We start from the raw sequence: 26,466 nt of genomic DNA on the forward strand, positions 1-26,466 counted from the left end.
TTATAACTTACTCCCCAGTATTTGCTTTTAATAAATTGCTTGTAATTTTATATGCTTAAATTTTTCATCTCTCTGGAGTTTATTTTTGAGTCTGTTGTAGATGATTAAACTTTTCTTCCAAATATATAGCCAAACTTGTAACATCCTCTTATTGAAAAACTCTAGAATTATCATTATTATTTTTACCATTATCCGTATTGAGCACTTAGAATTGCCAGCACAATATTGAGTGCTTTACATGTATTGCCCCATTTAATTCTTACAATTACCTTCTGAAGTTGGTGCTATTACTGTATCCACTTTACGGATGTAGAAATCACAGGATGGAATCTTAGTGACTTGACAGAGATCATGCAGCTAGATAGTGGTAAGGTTACGAGTCACGATTTGGATGTAAGTAGCCTAGTTCCAGAATCTGTTATGCAGTTATGTGGGTTTCCTGTGCCTCATATTGTGGCACTGTTCCAATATTAACGGTCTTTGATGCACTGTCTTTAAGCTTCACCTACTCTCTTGGCCTTGACTTTGCCCATCCTCTCCTTTACTCTCATGCCTTCCTGCCTGCATTTGGGCCTGGCCAGCAGGTCCGGGAGCATTCCTGTCCTCCGTTTTTTATGCTCTTCCTTTCTTCAGCAAATACAGAGTAATGACTCTCAGTGTTAGAGGCACTTTGCAAAATATGACAGATGTGCAGCAGAATACCAGAACTAAAATGACTATTCTTACCAACCACAAGAAGAGGGACAATGTGTGAATTTGACCACAAATGGAGTTGCTTTTTGTGCTTGTCTTTAACATTTAATTAAATAACTACCACATACCAGGCTAAACTATCACATTAAAATATTACTGAATTAAAAGTTACAGTACATTGGGGCACCTGGGTGGCTCAGTTGATTAAGTGTCGGAGTCTTGATCTCAGCTCAGGTCTTGATCTTGGGATTATGAGGTCAAGCCCTGTGTTGGGCTCTGAGCTGGCATGAAACCTACTTTAAAAAAAGGAGGAAGAGAAAAAAGTTTACAGTATATTAATGTTACTTTCAGAATGAAATTTCTAAAGTGCAGTTAAATGTTGAGGTCTTCATAAGGAGTGGCTGATAGGAAGTTTTTGTTTGTTTGTTTGTTTGTTTTTTCCCCCAGTTCTCTGAAACTTCTTGCCTTTGAAAAACTAGTTATCTTTTGTATTTCTTCAAATATGTCTCACCCCTCCCCAAATTCTAACATTAAAAAACATGCATGAACACAAAAATGGCAAAAGACATGGCATATTTGGGTAAATTTGAAACAGAAATGTGACTTGAATGTACTTTACTGCAACCTGAAAGAGTCAATCAGCCCATTTCTGAGAAAAAAGCCCAATTTTGTGCCTTCAGCCTCAGCTCTCCTCTCACTTGACTGTTCCTTTGGTGTCTCAGTCTTCAGGAACCAGTATTACTGTGGATATTGCCGTGATGGGTGAAGCTCATGGTCTCATTACTGACCTCCTGGCAGACCCTTCTCTGCCCCCCAACGTGTGCACATCCTTGAGGGCCGTGAGCAACCTGCTCAGCACCCAGCTCACCTTCCAGGCTATTCACAAGCCCCGCGTGAATCCTGTTATTTCCTTCAGTGAAAACTACACCTGTTCTGATTCTGAAGAAAGCTCTGAAAAAGACAAGCTGGCTATTCCCAAGGTAAGTATTAAGGACACGTTCCTGGAAAGGTTAAATTTTTTTTTGTTTTGTTTTCTGGGTCTGTTTGTTGTCACCCCACACCCATATGGAAGATTTATGTCAGTGACTCAGTGAAGACATGTTGATCATGATGATCAAAGTTAGTAAAAATTTAAACATAAAGACTTGTGTCCTTAAACCTAATAGCTTTCTACAAGTGAAAGCTTTACCTTGTTATGTTACCTTTTTTTTATTATTATTATTTTGACTTTGAAGAAGATTTTACTCCTCTATGCTAGGCTCTGTTCTGTGGGCTAAAGATGTAGCAGTGAGGGGTGGGGGCAGGAAAAAGTCCCTGCTCCTAGTGTTTAAAATCTGGTGTCTTCTGAAACCCAAGGATGCTCTGCACATGATTTCTTTGTGTGATACCCTTCAGAGTACGCTCCTGGTTTTCCCAAACCCAAGAAGTTTTGAACTCAGAACAGTTTTGATTGATTCTGGATTATTTAAGGTAAAAGATGGCCTTAGTTATTTGTAGAATTCTTTCCTTTTACATGTAAGATCGGAGTTTTATAAACATAAGCTGTAGGAAATCGGATCCTATAGCCAGTTTAGACCTTGCATGAGAATGGGTCATATTAAAGACTAAAAAAAAAAAGTTTTAAGTCATCTCTGGCACATCCTGCAGTTGTCTGTTTGGTAAACAGGCGTCTGTCCTCTTTAGCTAGTGGTCAGTCAGTAACACCCTTGCTTTAGCTATTTTGAGTCTCTTGACTCAGGAATGTGTTTTTCACACAGCTTTCTCAATTAGGTATTTACATAATTTTTTGAACATCTGCTTCTCTGCAAAAAGTATGGCTAAGCATGATAAGACAGTAAAGGAATGAAGAGAGATTAACTGATTCCTTTCAGTCTCAAAAGAGACATGAAGTTAGGCATCAATCCTGATATGTAAAATGCTTGACCTCTTCTCTTACTATTGAATTACCTTCTAAGATGAATATTCAGACCTTTAGGAAATATAGGAAGCTAGTATCAGAGTTATTCTTTTTTTTAATGTTTATTTTTGAGAGAGGGACAGTGCAAGTGGGGGAGAGGCAGAGAGACAGGGGGAGAACACAGCATCTGAGGGAGGCTCCAGGCTCTGAGCTGTCAGCACAGAGCCTGATGCAGGGCTTGAACTCACAAACTGCAAGATCATGACCTGAGCCAAAGTTGGATGCTCAACTTGACTGAGCCACCCAGGAGCCCCTGTCATCGTTTAGATGAAGACCCCAAAATGTTAATTTTGTAATATTCATTCTTTTATTGAATTCCTGACCACCTAGATTCCAGATAGGTAATATTCAGCCAATAGATTTTAATAAATATGCTTCCAATTTAAAACCCATTTCCTCCCATTATATTACATAGAAGTCAGTGATCAAAAATATGCTTGATAATAAAATCAACACTCCTTCTTCCTAGCGTCTGAGAAGGAGTTTGCCTCCTGGTTTGTTGAGACGTGTTTCATCAACTTGGACAACCACCACTTCAGCCACAGGCCTACCCACTTTGGAGCCTGCCCCAGTCCGGAGGGACCGTAGTGCCAGCATCAAACTGCATGAAGCATCTTCATCAAGGTTAGGCAATGCTCCTGTTGGTTTCATGTCTCTAGAGAAGTTATTTGCCAAAAGGAATGACAAATTGCAGAGGAAAGGTGGCCCAACTAATTACAGTTGCCTGGAGGCCAGTGTCAAAAATGAAGACGGTATATGGTTTAAATGCAGAGCAGTACTATAGGGATTAATATTAGATAGTTAGGCTTGAGTTGTGTTGTGTGACCTTAAATGTAAATGGGAACAGGGAGTTGAGTTAATGCCCGCCAGTATGACAGGATGGGAAGAGTTGAACCCAGAGTAAAGGTAGACTAGATTTTACAGAGACTGAGATTCATATTGAGATTCTTAAATCAAAGGCATACAACCTGATATTTGCAAATTGTTGTTAGATTTCCCCCAGCCCACCAGACCGGTTATCCTAGTATGATATGAAAGGCAAAAGTAGATCGTCATCCTGAGGGTATCTGGATATGTTCAAACATTTGGTGATTTCAGGTTTATTTAGACAAAGGACAAATTGGTGGCTAGCAGAGACAGGACATGGGGGGTGACGCGGGCCAAATAGGGAAAGGGGGTCAAAAGGTACAAACTTTGAGTTTTAAATAATTGTGATAGGGATATATTATACAGCATGGTGACTATAGTTAGTAATACCATATCACACATTTGAAAGTAGCTAAAAGAGTAAATCTTAAAAATCCTCCTCTCAAGAAAAAAAAAAATTTTTTAACTGTGTGGTGATGGATGCTAACAAGACTTATTATGGTGATTATTTCACAATATATACAAATATCAAATCATTATACACCTGAAACTAATATGTTGACAATATCTCATTTGAGAAACAGAATAGACTTTATGTAGTATGTTAGTTAAAATTTTACAAAGTGATTTAAAAGCCAGAATTACCAAAGCTAAAGAAAGATAGTGGTAAGATCTAGAAAGAATTTTGAAGAAAACTTCATCGTGAAAGAGGTGCTTTTAGAGGGAGCTATTGTGTTTGTCCTTTTCTAGTTAGAATAAAAATAGCATACTTTGTATGAATTCAGTCATTTTGAGAACATTTCCCATACGATTTCAGGTTTTCGAAACATTTGCATCAGTTTTATTAATGATGAAATGACTAAAAAATAACCACATCTTTGTTGAACTCCATGAAGGTAACATTAGAAGTAATTTTCTCCTGATCTGGGCCTTGAATATCAATAAAGCACTATTTTGAGATTGGCAGAGAAATGGAAACCTTTCGAATTAGAAGTTTAATGACTAACTTTTCTTTCTTTGTCATTTAAAAATATGTTTAATCGGTTTCTCCCATATTAACATGGACAGTCTAATGAACCTATAGAATCCAAAGCAAACTCAAATGATTCTTTCACGTATCAGTGTAATTCTCCATTTTATTACCTGGACTTCTGTAAAACTTTAAATGCCACCACGGGAGAAGATTACCCAATCTGATTCATGAACATTTCCTAAAGTTTTAAATTACAGGCCTTTGGTGATATATTCCTCTGAAAATATTGACTATTGTCAGTGTCTCCAACAGCAAATATTGATAAGTGATACTGGATCATAGTTAAATATTTGTTCCTTAAGAAAATGAATTTTGGGGGTGCCTGGGTGGCTCAGTTGGTTAAGCGTCTGACTTTGGCTTGGGTCATAATCTCACAGTTTTTGAGCTCAAGCCCCATGTTGGGCTGTATGCTGACAGCTCAGAGCTTGGAACCTGCTTTGGATTGTGTGTCTCCCTCTCTCTGCCCCACCCCTGTTTGTGCTCTATCTCTCTCTATCAAACATGAATAAACATTAAAAAAAAAATTTTGTAAAGAAAGAAAATGAATTTTGTTCTCAGTGTATATCTTTAGGGAAGCTATTTCACCGACCAATTTTGCCAGGATTTCTGTCATAGAATAGCTAATGCCCCATGATTTTCTTTCCATACAGTGACTTTGCCAGAAATCCATTTGTGCATTTTTGAATGATTCCTTTATTTCTGTAATTGTTTGTTACTTCTTGTCACATTTCATTTCTTATATTTCTTTTCTTCTTAGTTAAGTGAGATTAAGGACTGTAACTGAAATCATCATGAAGAGGGTTTCAAGAACTTTTATGAGCTAAACTCCCAGGGATCCTGTCATCCTGCTTAATGAAATAAATACTCATAATCAAATATTTTCAACATAATTTAGGAAGAGTGTAAAATCTCATTCATTTTCTTTGTCCAAGAAAAAAAAATACTTAAAGCTGACTTGCCAGAATATACTTTCCCCCCTAATTTTACTATTCCTTAATTTCACTATACTATTGAAAATCCTGATATAAAATCTGAAAACGGTACAAATTTTCACCACAATGAATAAATGAAATTCATTCTGAAGAGAATTTAAGGGAATAACCATATATTAGTGGCAATAGTACCACCATTAACTACAACTAGTTTTGGTGGACCCCTTTGTCATGGGTGAAAACAGTGAAAAGATACCCATAGATCATCTTCAGCCCTGAATATAAACCAAAATTAAAAATTCACTTAGAAGACCTATTGATGAAACTACAGATCGATTTCAAAACTGATTTGAGTATTAGCCCTTGTGGTTTCTTCCCTTTCAGCCTTTTTGTTTCTTCCTTTCCTATGTGCCTATTGAAGACTCTGAGGACTGTAGTGATCAGAAGAACAGAGGTGAGAAGTGGAAATTAGGAGCAACCCTCAGCTTACCTTACGTCCCCTTCAGTATTTAGCTAGGTGATTCACTCCTGGGTAGTTTTACCTACAGCTGGGTAGAAAGGACGCTGGACTGAGGATCAGAAAGACCTTGGCCCTACCACTCAGAGATGCGTGTCCTGAAGAACAGTCCTTGTCTGAGCCTCAGCATCCTCTGCAAAGAATCCTTCAGAGAAGGGGGAACTGTGGCACAATTGTGAGATAAATTAGGTAGAAGAATACCAGATGCTTCAAAAAAAAAAATAGGCTTGAGATAAGTCACAAAAGTCTGAAATAAATCACACCCTAGTGACTGACTGAACTGACCCCTCCTTCAGTATATTAGGCAGAAAGGAAACTTGGTTTAAAAACAAACAACAACAACAAAAACTTAGGATCTGGTAAGACTTTTTGAACCTTGGATGGCATTGTTATGGGTAGAACTAAGATTATAAAATTTACTTTTGTGGAAGGGGGTTGAGATCTTCCACAGCAGACATGTACAAACTTTTCCTGTTGTCAGCTTGAGGTGACCAAGTAAAGGTTTCCCCAAGCTACTTTCCTCTTCCAAACCCAAATTATTATGTACACATTTATGTGATTGAAACAGCAATCATGAAGGTGTGAGGGTCAGTCCAAAGCTGGAAGCTATTGTGAGGCTCACAGAAGGCAATATATTTGAAAGTGCCAGTAAATTGTAATGCACATATATACATACACATATACGTATATCTACATATACATAAACATATAGCTTTATTGTTTTATTGATATCTGTTTTAATAAATGCTATATTAAGGACTGTATAGCTAGAATTTTAATTTATCTTCAAGTTCATTTATTAACTTAATTATTAAAGGTACTCTATTATACTTTATAAAACTTTGCAAAATTAACATATTTTCCATGTTTTCATTTAAAAAAGTAGACAGCTTTTGAGCTAGCTTTCATAATAGAAAACTTTTTGTGATAATAACAAATATACAAATATAATAAAATGCAGTTAATGTTAAGGTCTTTTCTTTTAAAAGTCTACATAGAAAAGTAATAACCATTCATTATGTTATGTACTAAGAAATTAAAACCCCTAGGCCAATATACATTGCATAAAAATTCTTCATAGTAATCTTATTGGTCATTCAATCCAGCAAAAGAAGTTAAAGAACAGCGCTGTAAAGAAATAGTGTAGTTATCTATCTCAGATTCTAAGTTTTCTTTGATTTCATTGTTTCAGAATTTTAGGCACTCTGAAATGCCTAGAATGAGATTTCAAGAAGAATATGAAACAAATATTATTTTGTGTGCTTTTCTTAATTGATAATCACTGGAGTTCATTCTATAGTTCACTCACTCTATAACATGTCTTTGTTATAATTTATTTTGTAAACTGCTGTTAGAATTAGGAGAAAAGATGAAGTTTTTAAATACCTAAGTCAATAAGTGAAGAAAAATGTGAAAAGGAAAACAAGAAATGAAGTAACATAAGTGTCAGAGTGTTAAATGGAATTCAATATATAGATTTTTTTAATTGTTTTTAATGTTTATTTATATCTGAAGAACAGAGAGAGCATGAGTGGGGAGGGGCAGAGACAGGGAGACACAGAATCCAAAGCAGGCTCCAGGCTACGAGCTGTTAGCACAGAGCCCGAGATGGAGCTCGAACTCACAAACCATGAGATCATGACCTGAGCCAAAGTCGGATGCCCAGCCGACTGAGCCACCCAGGCGCCCTGTAAGTTATGGATTTTCATTGCTAATGTTACTAATAATCAGAGAATATAGGCAGTAGTAAAGCACATGCTTAGCATTCTTCCCTTCAAGAAGTATGAAACTATTAGTGCAGCCCCCTAAAAAAGTCCTTTTGTTCCACATTAGCACATGGGTCTATTTTGTATTTAACATGCAGAATTCTAAGTAATTCATGCATAATGTTGCTTGCACAGAGGAAGCCATTTTGGTTATGGGACACCTCTAAATTATGCGTTATTAATTATACATCTTACACGACCAATCTCCACCATTCATGACTCCATACCTCCATAAATTTCAGGTTTATTTACAATATGCCACACAGACCAGGTACATCTTGCTTACACTGCCAGAAAGGAAGCTGCCAGTCCAAGATTGGCAGAATGTCAAATTGTCCAGTTATACTCATGCAAATTATAGATCTGACCTAGTACCAAATTTACAAATGTTTAAAAGCACAAAGGTATTAGCAAAACATGACCAGGTGTTTTTCCCATGGAGCATTCCAGGGTTGCCAACATAGCTCCCTAAATTTTTTTTCTCTCTCAAATTACAATATATTCTGTTTCAGATTTAACTTAAGGTTTTGAGCACTGCATTCAAATAAATTTTGCTTTAGAATACCTCCAAAATTCATATCCCATTAATTACATGGGTGTGTAATATTCTCCTCCCCAACCTTCCATAGATCCATTAATTCCAGATTTATTTATAGTTATAATCTAGGCAAACCAAGGATAGCTTGATAAAAGCATCCCTAGATGAAGACTCACTGTCCATTACCTTTCTCCTAGTAAACAGCATCACTGTGTTTATCAAAATATCCATCATTAACATGTTTACAAGGGGATTTGGCTCAGCATCCCTTTCTTTCCAGGGCGTCACCAATAAAAGAAATTGTAGGCTAAATGCTTGTTGCTAACCTTTTCTTCACAAAAAAATGCTTGTGCAAAGAATACTATCTTTGAATAATTTTATAATCACTTAATTTTCGAATTCAGATATACCAAGAATAGATGAGGCACCTGCCATTCATAACTAATGTAAGTTATGAACTTTGTTAAAAGCTTTGTCAAATTTGGGCACCTGAGTGGCTCAGTGTGTTAAGCATCCAACTTTGGCTCAGGTCATGATCTTGCGGTTTCTGAGTTCGAGTTCTGCATTGGTCTCTCTGCTCTCTTTGGAGAGCCCACTTCAGATCCTCTATCTCCCTCTCTCTCTGCCCATCCCCAGCTCACACATGCTCTCTTGCTCTTTCTCTCTCTCAAAAATAAACATTAAAAAAAACAACTTTGTCAAGTTTTTAGAAAATCTGTGAGGAACATGATGATAGTAGTACACTAAGAAGGTGTCTGGTTCCTACTAACTGGATAAATAGGAAAATTATCTTTCCTCTTTTATTAACCCAGTATGTTTGATGAGTAACTGCTGTATCCCTGAAGCAGAAATTGATCTCAGATAACTTATTTTTTTTTTATTTGGAAGTAATGTAGTCATGTTGCTGAAGCTGGATCATGACTCAGATTGGCAAGCTGAATATGGAAATGGTGATTGCGTTCTGGCAAGATCTATCCCAATAATTGATTAATAATTTCTTCATTTTTATTTATGCTCTGTCTTTATAGTGCTGTTTGTCCTGATTCTTGGAATAACCCAGTGATGATGACCCTCACCAAAAGCAGATCCTTCACTTCATCCTATGCTGTTTCTGCAGCTAACCATGTAAACTCAAAAAAGCCAAATCGACCAGGTTAGTAGCTTTTTAGGAGAAAAGTTCCTCCTTAGTGAGTGTGTAGTCATGGGGTAAACTAAGCCTTAAGTGTTGAAATAAGATTCTGAGAATTCATACTAGGATATGTTTGGTTTGACTATTCTAAAAAGAAAAAGCCTCTATAACCAATTAATTTCTTAAATTTCCACAGATGCTTTCTATTTCTGCTAGGTATCCTATCTTGAACTTATTGGATGAATAGGAAATAAGTATCATCATTGAGGATAATCTGTGGAAGCATCATCTTGTAATATAAAAGCTAATGATGTACATGCCAATTTCAATTTTATTTTTAGTGTTAAAATTAGGTTTCAGGAGTATGGTAGTTACAGGAGTTAAGAAATGCTTCATTTGCTATACATATTATAATTCTTTCAAAGAAATTCTTTTGTTTTTTAATTTTTTTAATGTTTGTTTTAGAGAGAGAGAGAATGAGCAGGGGAGGGCAGAGAGGGAGACACAGAATCCAAAGTAAGCTCCAGGCCCTGAGCTGTCAGCACAGAGCCCAACACGGGGCTCAAACCCACAAATTGTGAGATCATGACCTGAGCCAAAACCAGATGCTTAACTGAGCCACCCAGGCGCCCCTCAAAGAAATTCTTTATGTCACTCATCCCCTCATATATAAAGGGGTATATGAAAGGAAGAGGTAATTAAATTTGGAGAAAATACAGTTCAGAACCTTTGAGAGCCCTTTGGAAAAGCCCACAAGTTAGCAACGAAAAAACCCAATAGCACAATGGGCAGGAAGTTTTCCTTACCTTTCAAGACTGGTACAAAATGAAATTTGATGTGATTTCTCCCATCTGGTATCTCGAATATAACTCTTGCATGGGGTTTTCCACGTTGGACTCAATGTACCCTCTATACTTCTAAGCATCAGCTTCTCCCTTCCCTTGAGCTTCCTTTATTCAACAAATATTTGTGAAGCAATCACAGTCTCAGACCCTGAACTAGTTTGGGGAATATGGCAGTGATTAAGCCAGACCTACTTCCTCCTGTCACTAGAATTACATTCTGGTGGGGAATACAAACAGATCGATAGCCTCTACTATTTAGTGTGTTAAAGGCTATGATGAGGAAGAGAGGGAAGACTTTCAAATAATGAAAGATGAAAAGAGATAAGATCCAACACATTGAGAGAAAGCTTAAGGAACTTGAGTTTAGATGAGTAGCAAGATTGGCAAGCACAAGGGGGATGGAAACAGACATGCAGATAGGACCTGGAGATCTATGGAAAAGAGTATAGATATCAAAATTAAGGACAGTTAAGTATGTTTCAGGTAGGAAAGTGAATGTTTTGGGTAAAATTACTTCATTTAATTAGAATTTGTGCTGATTCAAGACTGGAATATGGTTTTTGTCAGATTCTTTTGCTAGATTGTCCCCCTCCTAGAATGTCACTTGAGAGTCTGGGGTATATACGATGACCTCTTCTTCTTAGAATGTTCTGACTAGAAGTTTTTACCTCTCAGCACTGCGGAAAACTCTAATGAAATTTTCAGTAGCTTCCGGCGTATGTTCTTAATCTTCTGCCTTTATAGCAGCTTAAGAATTCTCCAAAAGGCTCCAGGGAAAAACTGCCCCCTTCTCACTTGGCCGTTAGACATTCATATTCTAGCTGCCATGGCGGCAGTCCCAGACTCCAATTTTCCTGTCATTAGCGTCGTGACGTTGCTAAAAGTTCTGCTGACTTGCTTCCTTAATAGCTGCACCCTTCTGCTTAGATTCTTAGACTTTTGCTCCATGCAAATGGTCAGTAAATAATGTTTTGAAAGGAAGAACAGTTCATAAGACTTTTGCTTACCCTTCTATGGTATCTTCTCTTTGCTCTCTCTGAGAACCTAGTCCCTCTGAATTGATCATCTTGTCTTAAAAGCTTTTTATTTTTAAACTCTTCTATTTGTTCTCAAAGAAGCATGGGTTTATTACAAACTATGGCATCAAAGCCGTAACCAGAAGTCCTCAAAATGGCAAAGTGTCTATGTGGGTCAGAGAAACAGTGCTCACGTTCATTCCACTAATATTTCAAGACACCACCTTGAAGTAGAAACTTTTGATTTTAAAAGAAGTGCATCTCCTCTATTGTTTCTTATGTCTGGAAATTTTAGTACTCTCTTCCCCCTTTGATCATCCACTCTCTATTGGTGACTATTTCTTGGAATCACGTAAGCAACAACTTTGCTTAAGTCTCTGTTTAGTGTAGGAAGACACTTCCTCCAGAAAAGGCTCCAGGGAAAAACTGGAAAGTATGATTTTGTTAGAATTGCATCATTGACAGAAACCACTAAAAGCAATGCAGGTTTCCAAAAATTAATCTCGTCCTCTCTGCTCTTTGGTAATGTTCATTAAGTCATGTAATTTAGAAGTTATTAATGACCTGAGAAATATGGACCTGAGTAATATGGATCCTCATCTTGGGCTCCATCAAGACAGAGGAACTGAATTTGAGTATTCCACATTAAGCCAGAGAGAGATTTTAAGGGGGCACTAAAGTCATCCTAGGTCAGTGGGACCCTTGGTTCTCTACAAAAATATGTGCAAATAATTTTGGAGGAAAGCATCACCAGGTAAGGGCTAACCTATCAAGTTCAAATTGGAGCTTATAAGCAAGAGCACTAAACACACATAAAAGACACACACAGGGTTTCTAGCCATGAGTTAGAAACAAACAACAAACAAAGACAACTTTACAGATTTCTAAAAGGGTTGAAATATTTAAATGCTAAAATATTTACATATTTATGTTATAACTTTAAAGTATGTAAATATTTTAAGTAAAATATGAGGTCATAAAAAGTAACAGCAATGAGAGAAGACATAATTGCAGAGCAGCTAAATATAACTTTCAGAAATGTAATCAAGGAAAAAGGATAGATTAAATGGAATAATACACTATTAAAGGGAGAAATAGTAAACTGGTGAGTGGAGAATATGAAGAAATTACCTAGAATGTGGTAGAGATGAAAAATGGGGAGTATGAGATTTTAAGAAATGTACGAATATAAGAAAAGGCTAGTATAACATCATAGTTTTAGTACAGGATAGGGGACATAAATGCTGAGGAAGAGCAGAGTAAAGGCAAAAAAAAAAAAATTACACAAAGACAAAATAGTGAAATTACACAACACTGAAAACAAACAAAAAAAAATCTTAAAGTCAGCCAGAGAAAAAGGAAATTTCAGGGAAAGCAAGTCAGTCTGAGAGCGAGCGGAACGATCTAAAATAAAGAGCATCAGAACACAGAACATTTTTCTTCCAAGTTGTGAGAGAATATAACGAATTCTAGCAATGATCCCTGAAAGTATAGCCTTTCTGAGAGAATATAATAGCCTGAAATTGTGTAGCTGGCACATCTATCTCACAACAGTAGAGGAATTTTCAGATTCCTAAGATATTTTCAGAAAGTCAAAACCTTGCCACCTGCCAAATCTTAACTAAAGGAATTTAGGATGGATGTATTCTAGAAAGCAAAGTAATAGAAGAAGTCTGAGATCTAATAAAAATGGTTACTAAATTTAAAAACCATCAATTTATCAAATATTATGTGCATAAATAATAGTATTTTTAGATTTGTAAGTATTTTTTTTTAATTTTTAAGGACAGTATTAAAATATCAGACAATAATAATATGTACCATAAGGGATGAAATATAAATGTAAATGTTCTACTTTCTTGCGTAGCTCAGGAAAAGGACTCAGATGAGGAGCCTGAGGCACAAAGATGTTAAGTAACTTGCCCAAGTTCACACAGTTATTCCTGAATCTTTTATTTTGTCCCAATGACTTTATACTAGAAGAAAATTGATGACAACAAATGGAGGTAATTTAAAATTAGGATTTTCTTTTTTTTTTTTTTTTTGTTCCTGTCTGGCCAAGTACATGACAATGGAAGGATTTGATTTTGTATCTCTCAGTTTCTTCATTTAGGTTAGAAAATTAAAATTATCAAAATAACCAATGTGCTCATTTTGACAGCACATATACCAAAATTGGTGTACAAATGCTGAATCATTGTACACCTGAAAGTGATGTTCCATGTCAATTATATGTCAATTAAAAAAAAAAAAAGCTGAAAACTATAGTTAGTGCATTCACTGGAGATAACAGAGCAAATGATGGCACAGACATGAGGAACAGCCTCATCTTCCTGTGTCCTACTCCTCAGTTTATACAACTGTAGTCAAGAAGAAAGAACAGAGTACAAAAAGAAAAAAATTTCCATGTTACATACCCCAAAGGTAGATGGTAGAAATTAGAACCCAGGCATGGTGAGAGCCTCTCTCCATTCTTGCCATAAAGTACATAAGGGATCTCCATCATGATTACTTTGGAGGGGATTTCGCATTGTGACATACTTAGATTGCTGTCACAGCAGAACTAAATGTTTATAAAATAACCTACATCCTATGCATGCTGAATTCAACTAAACAAATCCCTGAAAGTCTGCCAAGAGGGAAGAAAGTCCATCAAGAATCAGACAGCTGAAATTCAATTTCAGTTCTTCCTGATCAGATGGGCTTTTCTGTTTTGAAACCTTTGTTTTTCTGCATTGATGACGTATTGGTGTTGATTGAGCTAAGTGGGTGTGATCTGTTTGATGTTATTGACTGAGATGCCTATGTGGAAAGGGGCTAGGAAAAGCCCCTTTATGTGGCAAAGAGTATAAGGAAATGGAACCAAATGAAGTGTGAAGAGAATAGGAGGAGGAAAGTAAGAAATAATAGGCAAGAGAGGATAGGGGGATGCAAGCATGGAGAATAAACACTGAAAGGTAAATGTTTCCAGAGGGAACTAATGAAATCTATTCTTTCCACGAATCAAGTAAAACAGTGTATTCTCTAGCTCAATCAGTGTTAATATAAATAGTTGAAACAAACCAATTATTACACAATTGCTAATATAAATGGAGAAAATCACATAGAAGTCCTTTGATTAAAGCGCAGGAACAGGATATTTAAATATAATTTACATTTTCAATCTTGCTTTTTTATTATGAGTCACTGGCAATATAGAGCTGCCATTGTCATTCTGCTTTTAAAATTCCTCCAGGTCATACTTACTGCATTTGCAGTAGAACCTTTCAAGATTATTTTCATTTTTATAAGATTCTTATAATCCTTTTACAGTGATTACAAATCTCTCTACACCTACAAGGTAGACGGAGTTTTCCCTACAGAAAATTTGAGGTGAGAGAGAACTTTAATTATGGTGCTCGGTGGTTGCGGGGGAGGGGGTTGTTTCTTTTTGCATTCTCTATACGGTAGATACATTATCTGTTTTGGAAAAATATTAGGGCTGTCCATTTTACTGAGGGCATAGAAAAGAGACATGTATTTATTAGAGATGCTCACTCCTTTCTTGCTCAATTAAAATTAAAATGAGAGTTTTACAGCATAAAACAGATGGATTCACTTAAGTAATTTTCCTCCAGTATTGTTTATCATCTCCCTTTAATTGTCCAGAATTCCTAGTGTCTTGACACATTTTCTCATGCTCTTAGAAGCAAGGAATTAAAAACTGAATCACTCAAAAGAGTTGGGATTTTAAAATTTTAAAGTTACATTTTTAATTTTTTTTAAATGTGTCAGTTTTAAGTATTTCACATCAGGATGGTTTGAATCATTCAAAGATTTATATTTTATAAGCTGTATCGTTTTCCTGGAGTCTCAAATACAAAATGATAAATAAAATTAAGAATGCATGTTTAGGGGTGCCAGGGTGGGTCAGTTGGTTACGCATCCAACTTAGGCTCAGGTTATGATCTCACAGTTCATGGGTTCAAGCCCTGTGTCAGGCTCTGTCCTGACAGCTCAGATCAGAGCTTGGATTCCGTGTCTCCCTCCCTCTCTGCCCTTCGCCTGCTTATGCTCTGTCTGTCTCTCTCTCAGCAATAAATAAATGTTAAAAAAATAAATAAATAAAAATAAAGAATATGTTAACTGAATCCCTTCCCCACCCCATGCATGTGCATGTGTAAATGTGCAACATGAAATTGGATGATACTCCAAAGCTCATAAAGTTAAGTCTTCTTAGTACATGATCAAATTAAAAAACAAACAAGCCTAGAATATAATTTGTTCTTGAAGATTTGTAAGAAGGGCATTTCTCTTGTTTCCTTGGAATCCTCTTCCTTGCATCTGATAATTTTACTTGTAATCTACCCTTTCTAGAAATAAAGAGTATTTGGTTATTCTTAGCACTGATATATCTATTTCTACCCAAAGACTAAAAATGTAAATATGTACCCATTTTCTATAGCATTCCTAATTCTTTTTGTTATTAACACTTTACTGTGCACTGTATGAAATACTTTGATTTGGGAAAAAGGGAATTTATATGTTTATACCTTTATCTTCTCACCTACAATATAATAATATTCCTGCTTTCCCACCAGTTTTATTGAAAAATAATTGACACACATCACTGTGTAAGTTTAAGGCACGCAGCATGATGGTTTGATTTACATATATTGTGAAGTTATTACCACGATAGGCTCAGACAACATCCATCTTTCTCATTATAGATATAATGAAAAGAAAGACAAACAAGAAAAAGGAGAAAAAATGTTCTCCTTGTGCTTGGAACACATATAATTTACACTCTTAACAACTTTTCTGTATATCATACAGCTGTGTTAGCTATAGTCCTTATGTTGTATGTTACATCCCTACATTATTTACCTCCTAACTGAAAGCTTGTACCTTTTGACCACTTTCCTCTAATTTCTCTTCCACCCACCTCCTGCTTCTGGTAACCACAGTCTGACCTCTTTTTCTCAGTTTGGTGCTTTTAGTTTTGTTTATTTAAAGCTTCCACATATAAGTAAGATCATACAATGTTTGTCTTTGTCTTATTTCACTTAGCATATGTCTTCAAGGTCTGTCCATGTTGTTGCCTTTGGTAGGATTTCCTTGTTTCTTTTTTAAATGGCTAAACAATATTTCATTATACACACACACACCACACACGTGTGTGTGTGATATGTGTGTGTGTGTATATATAATTTATCCATTCATCCATTAATAGTTACTTAGGTTGTTTTCATCTCTTGTCTATTATAAATAATGCTGCTATGAACATGGGACACAGATTTTTTTTTTTGAGTGAATGTTTTCATTTTCATGAAGTGAATTTGAGAGTTTTTACTTGTTTTCAATATTTTTTGGAAGAGTTTGAAAAGAATTGGTGCTAATCTTTAAATATTTGGTAAAATTTACGAGACAGACCATCTGGCCTTTCTTCATTGGGAGGTTTTTGATTACTGATTCAGCCTTCTTACTAGTAATTAATGTGTTCAGATTTTGTTTCTTCCTGCTTTGGTCTTGGTAAATTATAGGTTTCCAAGAATTTTTCCATTTCTTCTAGGTTGTCCAGCTTGTTGGTATATAGTTATTTGTAGTAGCCTCTTTTGATCCTTTGAATTTCTGCGGTATTCATTGTATTGTCTCCTTTTTCATTTATATTTTGTTGATTTGGGTCCTTTCTCTTTTTCCCTAGTTTCTTTTAGCTAAGGGTTTGTCAGTGTTGTTTATCTTTGCAGAGAACCAATTCTTAGTTTGGTTAATCTACTCTGTGGTTTTTCTTTTTCTATTTCATTTATTTCTGCTCTATTCTTTATTATTCCTTTTACTCTGCCAACTCTGAGTTCAATTTGTTCTTCTTTATCTAGTTCTTAAGATGTAGATTTTAACTTGTTTATTTGGGATCTTTCTTCTTAATGTAGGCATTTGTGCTATGAACTTTCCTACCAGAACTGCTTTTGCTGCATCCCACAGTTTCTGATGTGTTGTCTTTCCATTTGTCTTAAGACACTTTTTAAATTCCTTTTAATTTCTTTGACCCATTGGTTGTTCAGGAAGGTATTGTTTGATTTCCATGGGTTTGTGAATTTTTACAGTTTTCGTCTTGTTACTGATTTCTAGATTTGTGCCATTGTAGTTAGCGAAGGTACTTGGTATGATTTCAATCTTCTTTCTTTTTTTAAATTTTTTTATGTTTATTTGTTTTTGAGAGAGAGAGAGAAAGTGAGCAGGGGAGGAGCAGAGAGAGAGGGAGACACAGAATCTGAAGCAGGCTCTAGGCTCAAAACTGTGAGCACAGAGCCTAATCTAGGCTGGAACTCAAACCGCGAGATCATGAACTAAGTTGAAGTCAGATGCTTAACTGATTGAGCCACCCAAGTGCCCCTGATTTCAGTCTTCTTGAATTCGCTAAGACTTGTTTTGTGGCCTAACATATGGCCTATCCTAGAAAATGTTCTATGTGTGCTTGAGATAAATGTGTATTCTGCTGTTGGGTAGATTATTCTATTATTAGTCTTTTGGGTCCATTTGGTCTACAGTGTTGTGCAAATTTGCTGTTTCCTAATTGATTCTCTCTCTGGCTGATCCATGTATTGTGGACAGTCAGGTATTAAAGTTCCCAGCTATTACTATATTTCTTCTTGTAGCTCTGTTAGTTTTTGCTTTATGTATTTAGGTGCTCCAATGTTGGTTGCATAAATATTTTATAATTGTTATGTCTTCTTGCTGTAAAGACATATGCTGTAACATTATAAATAATGCTGTAACATTATAAATAATGTTCTTTGTTTTTACCATTTTTAGTTCAAAGTCTATTTTGTCTGAAAAAAGTATTGCTACTCTGTTTTTTCTGGGTTACCCATTTTCTTGAAATGTCTTTTTCCTTCCCTCTCAGTCTACTGTGCCTTTAAGGTTAAAGTGAGTATCTTTAAAGCAATGTGTTGCTGAATCATGTTTTTTTCACCAGTTGGCCATTCTGTATCTTTTAATTGGAAAACTTAATCTGTTTCCATTTAAAGTATTTACTGATAGGTAGGGACTTACTATTGTCATTTTGTTAATTGTTTTCTGGCTATTCTGTAGGTCTGTTTATTTTTTCCTTGCCTGCTGTTTATATTTTAATGTCTTTTGATATCTGTATGCTTTCATTTCTTCAGCATATTTTTTTGTGTAATTATTAAAGGCTTTTCCCTTGTGGTTACCATGACACATACAGTATCTTAAACTTAAAATGCCATGTTTTATTTTTATGTTATTATTTTTTAAGTTTATTTATTTATTTTGAGGCTGGGGACAGAGAGAGAAGGAGAGAGAGAATCCCAAGCAGGCTCTGTGCCATCAGCACAGAGCCCCACGCAGGGTGAGATCATGACCTGAGCTGAAGCCTAGAGTCGGACACTTAACTAACTGAGGCACCCAAGGTTCCCCCTAAAATGTGGTATTTTAAACTGATAACAATTTAGCTTCAAAGTAATCCATAAACTTTACACTTCGAGTTCTTCTCCCCCTCATATCTAAGATTATTATATTGCTATTATAATTTACACGTAATTTATGTTGCATAACTAATAACAGATTATTGTAGTTATGATTATTTTTACATTTTTTTAACTTTTAAAGAAGAGCTGTAAGTGAATTATGCTCTACTGTCACCATATTGCAGAATCTATGAGTTTATATTTGTCATTATCAGTGAGATTTACACTACCTTTTTATGAAGTTAATTACCATTCTTTTACTTCCAGTCAAGATGTACTTAGCATTTCTTACAAAGCAGGTCTGATGGTAATGAAGTCCCCCAGCTTTTGTCTGTTTGGGAGTCTTTAATCCCTCCTTTGTTTCTGAAGGAGAACTTCATCAGGTATAGAATTATTGGTTGACAGTTATTTTCTTTCAGTATTCCAAATATATCATCCCATTTTATCCTGTCCTGAAAAGTGCTGTTGAAAAATCTGCCCATCATCTTATGGGAGTTCTCTTATATATACAAACTCTCTTTTCTCTTGCTGTTCTTAAAATTCTTTGTCTTTGACTTTTGATACTTTGATTGTAATTTGTCTTGGTGTAGCCCTATTTTGGTTGAACTTTTTAGGGGTCTTCGGGACCTCATGGATCTGGATGGCCATCTCTTTCCCCAGATTTGGGAAGTTTCCAGCCATTGGTGCTTTAAATATACTTTCTGTCCCTTCTGTTTCCTTTCTTATTCTAGAATTCCCATAACACAAATATCATTTCCTTTCATTGTATCCCCATAATCCCCATAGGCATTTTTCACTCTTTTTCATTCTCTTTTCCTTTTGGTCCTCTGACTGTGTAATTTGCAATGTTCTACTCTCCTGATCATTGATTCTTTTTTCTTCATGGTCAAATGTACTTTTGAAACTCTCTATTAAGTTCTTCAGTTCAGTTATTCTATCTTTCAAATTTGGATTTCTGTTTGGTTTTTGTCATTTGGTTTTGGGTTTGTTTTGATGGTTGCTATTTCCTTGTCAGACTTCTCTTTTTGTTTGCATTGCTTTCCTAATTTTGTCTAGTTGTCTGTTTTCTTGTAATTTACTATACTTCTTTAAGAGGGGTAGTCTGAATTCTTTGTCAAATAGTTCATAGATCTTCATTTCTTTAGGATTAATTATTGGAGCTTTATTAGTTTATGTTAGTGGTGTCATATTTATCTGACATTTTTGTGATCCTTGATTTCTTAGGTTGGTATCTATGCATTTGGGTAACTGAGCTTCTTTTCCAGACTTTGCAGGTTTGCTCTACAGAGACACTTTTCACCAGTCAGCTCAGTTTGTTTCTGGGTTGTCTCCTGGTAATGTCTTTGGGCAGGTAGGACCTGCTATTGTGGTCTATTTTGGAGTGAAACAACTGTTCAAGCTCTGAGGTTGGGAATGAGGGAGTGTGCCACTGGCTGATAATAATTGGATAGGACTGTTGGCTTGGTCCCCTACCTAAATAAGGCTGTAGTATGGGCTCCACAATGCATTGATTCTCTGGTCAGGCTTAGTAGATGGTCAGGACTGCTATCATATACAGTAATAGTGAGATTATGACAGGGACCCTAGCAGGGACCCAGGACCTATGCAGCTTGTTGTTTGGGGACATGAATCAGGCCAGAGTGTACATTAAATGCTCTGGTTAGGTAAGGTCATCAGTTTTGCTCTGCAGATGGGGGAACCCACAGGCTGTGCTCTCTGTTCAAGTGCCACTGTATGTAAGGCTACTGATGGGTTATGCAACTTCCCGTGTGCTCTATTTAGACCCCTGGTCAGACAGGCTATAGGTTGTATTTAGCAATGAGTAGGAGTAAAAACTTAGACTCTCTGCTTGGGCACAGCAGGAGAAGCAGCTCTAAAGCCTACAAAGCTCTTTGTTGTCTTAATTCAAGCTGTACCACATCTCATGTTCCCTGACCAAGCAGGGCCACTGGCTTTGTTCTGAAAGCTGTCTGTTCTCCCTGCCCATGTGTCAGCTCCAGTGATGCTGGACCACACAACTTCCAAGAGTTGGTCAGCTGGGGATAAGACACTCTCTACAGTGAGTAGGGCTGTCTCAGGGCAGGAGGGGGAGGTGTCATTCCAGCTATTTTCAGTTTCCCAAACAGGCTCTCAGGTTGAGAGTGGCTAGGAGTCACCCTCAGGCTTAGCTATGAATGAATCTTCCTGCCTGTGCATAGCATGGGAACACTCCACACCCAGCACTGGCTTTGCTCTCGGGGTATTCCACACTGCCCTTGCACCTCTTGGCTCAAGTGCCACCGGACCTCACTGCCTCTGGGAATTGTCACCAATCCTTTTGATCAGATGGGGCTGGAAGACACTCCCCACAGTGGGGGAGACTATGGACATACTGGGCTTTAGAGCTGACAAAACTCCTTGCTTAAGAATCTGAATCAGGCACATCTGCACCCACCAAGTTCACTGATCTGTGTGTGCCCCCAGCTTGGTTCTGCAGCTGAGCAAAGCTGCTGGTCAAGATTACTATTTGGGCATTGCTTGTATAAACTTGATCTGCCAAGATCCACGTCCTAGTTGTTGCAAACCCCTACCCCCCTTATATTTCACAGTCCGATTCCCAGTGGTTGAGCCTCACAGATTCCCCTGCAGTCACCATGGTACAGATCAGAATAGGGACTCCCACAGAGCAACCTACAATTCTGGGAGGGGTGTTCGTTATCCACTTGGGTTGTCTTTTCCTGCAGGAGGAACCAGAATCTCAGGGGAGACTTTGTGCATTATTGTGCTTGCTGGGGTTAGAGCAGCATGGTGGTCATCCTGTAGCTTCTTTTCTTACCCTTCTAATGCAGTCTGTCTTGATCTCTGTGGTGCAGAGGGAGTGCTTCAGCCTCACCCCCACGTTCTAGGACTCTCTCAGTGGTGTTTTTTGTTGAGTAGTTGTTGGTTGTTCTTGCGAGGGAGAGCTAAGTTGGGAACATCCTATGTTGCCATCTTTGTGACTGAAGGCAAATATCCCTCTTTTCATGGTTGTTTCCAGGGCTTGTACTGTCAGAAGTGTTCAAAATATGTAGACTAACAGTACTACAGAAGCAACGTGCTTTTCCTCTCTTACAAGGTTTATTTTAAATTTCATCCCAGGCAGTAAGTTTGGAGTCTTAAGGTCTGCTGTTTGTTTAAATTTAGTCAATCCTTGAGTTCCAAGAACTCTAATCATTGAGTGGATTGTTAAATTTGTATTTAAGAGGGAATTGCATTTCTCTGAGAATCTCAGCTGGCAGCTATAAAGAATTTGCAATGAAAAAGATCACTCTTCTCATAAATTTCCCTTAGACAATATGTTGTATTAAGACACATATGGCACTACTCCCATTGACTTGATTTAAAAAAAAAAAGTGGTGGAAAACTCAAAAACTCGCAATTAACTATCAAAATAATTAAAGAATTGCCTAAAGCAGTGCCTGTCAGAAGTCTTTTTTTTTTTTTTTTCCAAAATATAGCAGTTAAAATCTTGCCTTGGCCTATCAGCCCTCTACAGCCTTGCCTGGCAGATTCTCTGAACATGTTCCCTGTCCCCTGCTCCTCCTTCCCCTTTGCTAAGGTGCTTTCCTTCCACACTGACCTCCCAACTGACCTTCTGACTTCTCCCAGGTAGGGTCCTCTTTCTGAAACATGCTTCCCCCAGTACTGTCTAAATGTCTTCCTTACTGCACCAGGCCTCTGTTCAAATTTTACCCCTAGAACATTTCTGAATTTCTGTTTTTTGTTCTATGTTCTCTGCATAATTTTTCTCTATATCACTTAAAACTACTGGAGTTTCTTTTCTTTTAATCCCTCCTCCTCCTCTCCTTCTTCTTTTTCTTTTCTCTTCCTTTCCCCACCTCTTCCACCTCTTTTTTTTTTTTTTAAGGTTCTGTCTCTTCCAAGAGAGTGGAAGCTCCATGAGAGCTGGGATTTTGTTGTTGTTGTTGTTGGCTACTGCATCCTTAGTCTCTGGAACAGGACACACAATTTCTCTGTGTAGACACTTTCTTTATACAACGTCATACCTCCATCCTGCTCCTTATGTTTACCCTGCTTTTCTAAGATTATCTGAAGGTGGCCATATTCTAACAAATAGTCTAAATTAAACTAGCCGTTTCCAACCTTTTTACATCAGAGCATATGATGTATGATCTGTATATATGATGTGTTATATGTGATACAACATGTGAATACAGTAGTGTTCCACAGACAGCAGTGGAGAAAGGGGAAAGGATTTAGAGCTTGGTGAAAATTTTATTTCCTTTGTTTTATAAAAATATAATACAATATCATTAGAAAATATTAGAAATAATATTAAAAATTAAATTTATTCTGAAAGCTACAAAAAAAATCTTATTTAAAAAAATTTACAGCCCTAGTACTTCACAGGACACCTATAACCCACTTGTTGCACACAATGATAGATTTGTTGGGAAACTCTAAGACTTAAGTGAAGTTTTTGTTTTGTTTGTTTAGGAGATTATATGTTGTGTAGGTTTGTCAGTGTCTTTGGTAAAATAGCTAAATCTTTTCCAAAGACATAGAAGTCAGTATAAAAACCCTTAGGCGTGTTGTTGTTAAGTGCAGTACAGATGCTGTCTAGCAGATCATGGATTCTTCTTCCTCCTCGGACAGCCTCTGATAGAAGTATGGGCTAAAACCACATTTTACTAAGAACAGCTGCACTCACTCCATATTCTCCTGTTCATTAGTATTGTGACCATGGGAAGGTTATTTAACCTGAGTCTGAATGATTTCTTTACCTATGAAGGCAAGTGATTAAGCTACTGATCAAGTATCAACAATAGAGAGGTGCCTGGGTCGCTCAGTCGGTTAAGGGGTTAAGCATGTCACTCTTGATTTTGGCTCAGGTCATGATCTCACGGTTTGTGGGATCTTGCCCGGAGTCCAGCTCTGCACTGACAGCATGGTACCTGCTTGGGATTCTCACCGTCTCCCTCTCTCTCGACTTCTCCCCCATTTGTGCTCTCTCTTTCTCTCGAAAATAAATAAATGAACTTAAAAAAAAGCAACAACAGAAATATTTGAAAGGAGTAGGAGGATAGGAGGGGCTCCCAGCTTCCACATTTATCAAAGGAAGAGCACAATTTCTCCTCTGGTATAACAAAACAAAAGAAATAATGATGCCAACAAGAGATGTGAAAATTACAAAAGCCTTTCAGCAAGCTTAATATTACTTTCAATGGACCCAAAAATCTTCGGGTGTAATATATCAAACTTTTGAGAGAATTGGACGTTGGAAGCAAACTAAGCCAGCCGCGAGTTCCCCACACATATTAGTCAATGATGTGAGAGCTGCCTGTTGTGTGTTTCCCTTGAGTGGTGAGAAATAGAAAACAACTCAAGATTTCATTTCATTTGCCTTACAGTAGGTTGTTCAGCCATAAAATGCTGGAAAACAGTAAGCAGATGGCTGTTCAGAAGATAGTTCTCTCTTCAGTTTTCAGTGCAGGCTGCCTTCTCTGTGTTTGGAAGAATGGAACTTCAAAAGATCTCGTCCCTGTATTCAAGTATCAGCACTTTGAAATCTAAGCCAGTTTTCTGTACAGTTTTCACAATCAAGAGTAAACGCACTTTGGCACAGATATCAACACTTACAATTTAGGCTTTAGTCCTTTTGTTTCATCTGAAATGGATCATATTACATTTTTAAATGTTTTCTTCAGATACTATTCTGATCAGAGTTCTGTCTCACACCAATAACGTAGGTTCACTAAAAATGTTGATGGTTAATAAAGTTAATTGCCTCTCAAAAATATATCTTCTTTATTTACGAATTTTAAGCATCGGATACCTGCCAAACTCTGCTCCAGATAAGTTAATGTTTAAAACAATAGCAGATCCTGTTACTGCTAAAAATTTCTCAACCTTAGAGAAGGCAAACACACGAGGAAATTTTAATTATTATGTCAGAATGACAAGAAGAAACAAAGATGGGAGGAGAAAATAATATCCTTCTGTCCTGAAGTTACTCCAGGACACCAAGGCTTTAGCTCAACTTGCCAACAGTGCCACTGATCTTTTCATGATGATCCATTCTTCCCATTTCATGCCATGGAGACACCCCACTGTACACCTTGTCTCCAGATGGTGGTGTGCAGAGAGGGCAAGTCCCATGGCCTGAGTGCTCACGTGGTCCTGATGGAGTGAGAGGGGGTCTAAGGTGAAGCAGAAGAGCTGTGGTTTCTAATTTCCAAAAAATTTATTTAGTGGTTTAATAAATCTTTGTCTTTCTAGGTGCCCTAGCTAAAATTTCACCTCTTTCGTCGCCCTGTTCCTCACCTCCCCAAGGGACCCCCGCCAGCAGCCCAGTCAGCAAAATTTCTGCAGTGCAGTTTCCAGAATCTGCCAACACAGCTGCCAAACAGGGCCTAAGTTCTCGCAGGGCATTAACTTATACTCAGAGTGCCCCTGACCTATCTCCTCAGATCCTCCCTCCACCTGTTATATGTAGCAGGTAAGGATTTTATCGTGTTAACTAGACTTTAACTCATCAGAAAACGAATACTAGTTTTCTTCTTAGGAACACTTACCTCCAGTCCACATAGCTATGTGGAGGTTTGACAAAGCAATGGACAGGAAAAGTAGAAAATATTTTATGTTGAATAGAAACTTAATTTTTTTTTGTGGTTGTCTGTTAATACAAAGCTTAGAGTCCATACAGTCCATACAGCTAAACTTTGGAGATGATATAAAATAATTAGTTGTATATTTCCTCTGCTTACTGATGGAGAATGCATAAAACCTGTAAGTAAAAATTGTATCAAGTCATTTAGTATAATAGGATGTTGTGTTGGAATTTTTTTTAATTTTTTTAATGTTTATTGATTTTTGAGAGATAGAGTGTGTGTGTGTGTGTGTGTGTGTGTGTGTGTGTGTGTGTGTGTGTGTGTGAGAGTGGGGGAGGGGTAGAGAGAGGGAGACACAGAATCTGAAGCAGGCTCCAGGCTCCCAGCTGCCAGCACAGAACCCAACACAGGGCTCGAACCCATGAACCGTGAGATCACGACCTGAGCTGAAGTCGGACGCCCAACCGAGGCATCCAGACGCCCCATGTGTTGGAATATTTTTATGTCCAGGGAGGATTTTATATTGATTTTAAGGGTATTTTATCTTAAGCATGCAATTCCCACTTTGAAAATATGCAAATAACACGACGTGTTACAGTTGGACCAAATGGGTCTCTGAATGCAATTAAGCAATCGGTTTGTATTGCTCTATCATTTTTAAATAGAATTAGAAATAAGAAATCATGTCTTGTCACAGAGGATAAAAAAAAAAAAGGCCTAGCATGGTGAGAGTAGTTATTTTGCCAACATTGTCCTGAGAAGGAAATACCTCCTCTTACTGATATGGTAATATTATTGTTCTCTAGAACAGCTTCAACTTGAAGAACTGGTTTTAAAGCATTACAGTATTCTTTTAACTACAAGAGTTGAGTGTTTTTAAACTAAGTATAATCATGAGAGTGTTATTTCTTTTCTAAGGTTACTGAGGATAACCATTTGCATAAATGACTTACATATTGATAGTTTACTATCACCTGGTGGTTCACAGACCCAGATTTAAGCTTCACACGTTTCATTTTCTGATCATTTATTCAAAAACTATATTCTTTTCTCTTTACAAATATTTTTAAAGGGAAATCATTTTTGTTAGTTTCCTGGTCCAGGGTCAGAGTAAAAA

The 26,466-nt window shown here is 37.0% G+C and overlaps 1 protein-coding gene across 2 annotated transcripts in view; it reads left to right on the top strand.

Moving 5' to 3' along the window:
• The window catches only part of PDE3A (phosphodiesterase 3A), a 319,114-nt gene that overhangs the window by 252,243 nt on the left and 40,405 nt on the right, over window positions 1–26,466 (top strand). For both annotated transcript variants that reach the window (XM_007072865.3, XM_042991859.1), the window contains 4 exons: window positions 1,416–1,673; window positions 3,120–3,274; window positions 9,332–9,456; window positions 25,018–25,237. In XM_007072865.3, coding sequence (XP_007072927.3) covers window positions 1,416–1,673; window positions 3,120–3,274; window positions 9,332–9,456; window positions 25,018–25,237 — 758 coding nt within the window. The remainder of the gene's footprint in view (window positions 1–1,415; window positions 1,674–3,119; window positions 3,275–9,331; window positions 9,457–25,017; window positions 25,238–26,466) is intronic.

The sequence above is a fragment of the Panthera tigris genome, chromosome B4 (assembly GCF_018350195.1).
Source record: "Panthera tigris isolate Pti1 chromosome B4, P.tigris_Pti1_mat1.1, whole genome shotgun sequence".
Classification (NCBI taxonomy): domain Eukaryota; kingdom Metazoa; phylum Chordata; class Mammalia; order Carnivora; family Felidae; genus Panthera; species Panthera tigris.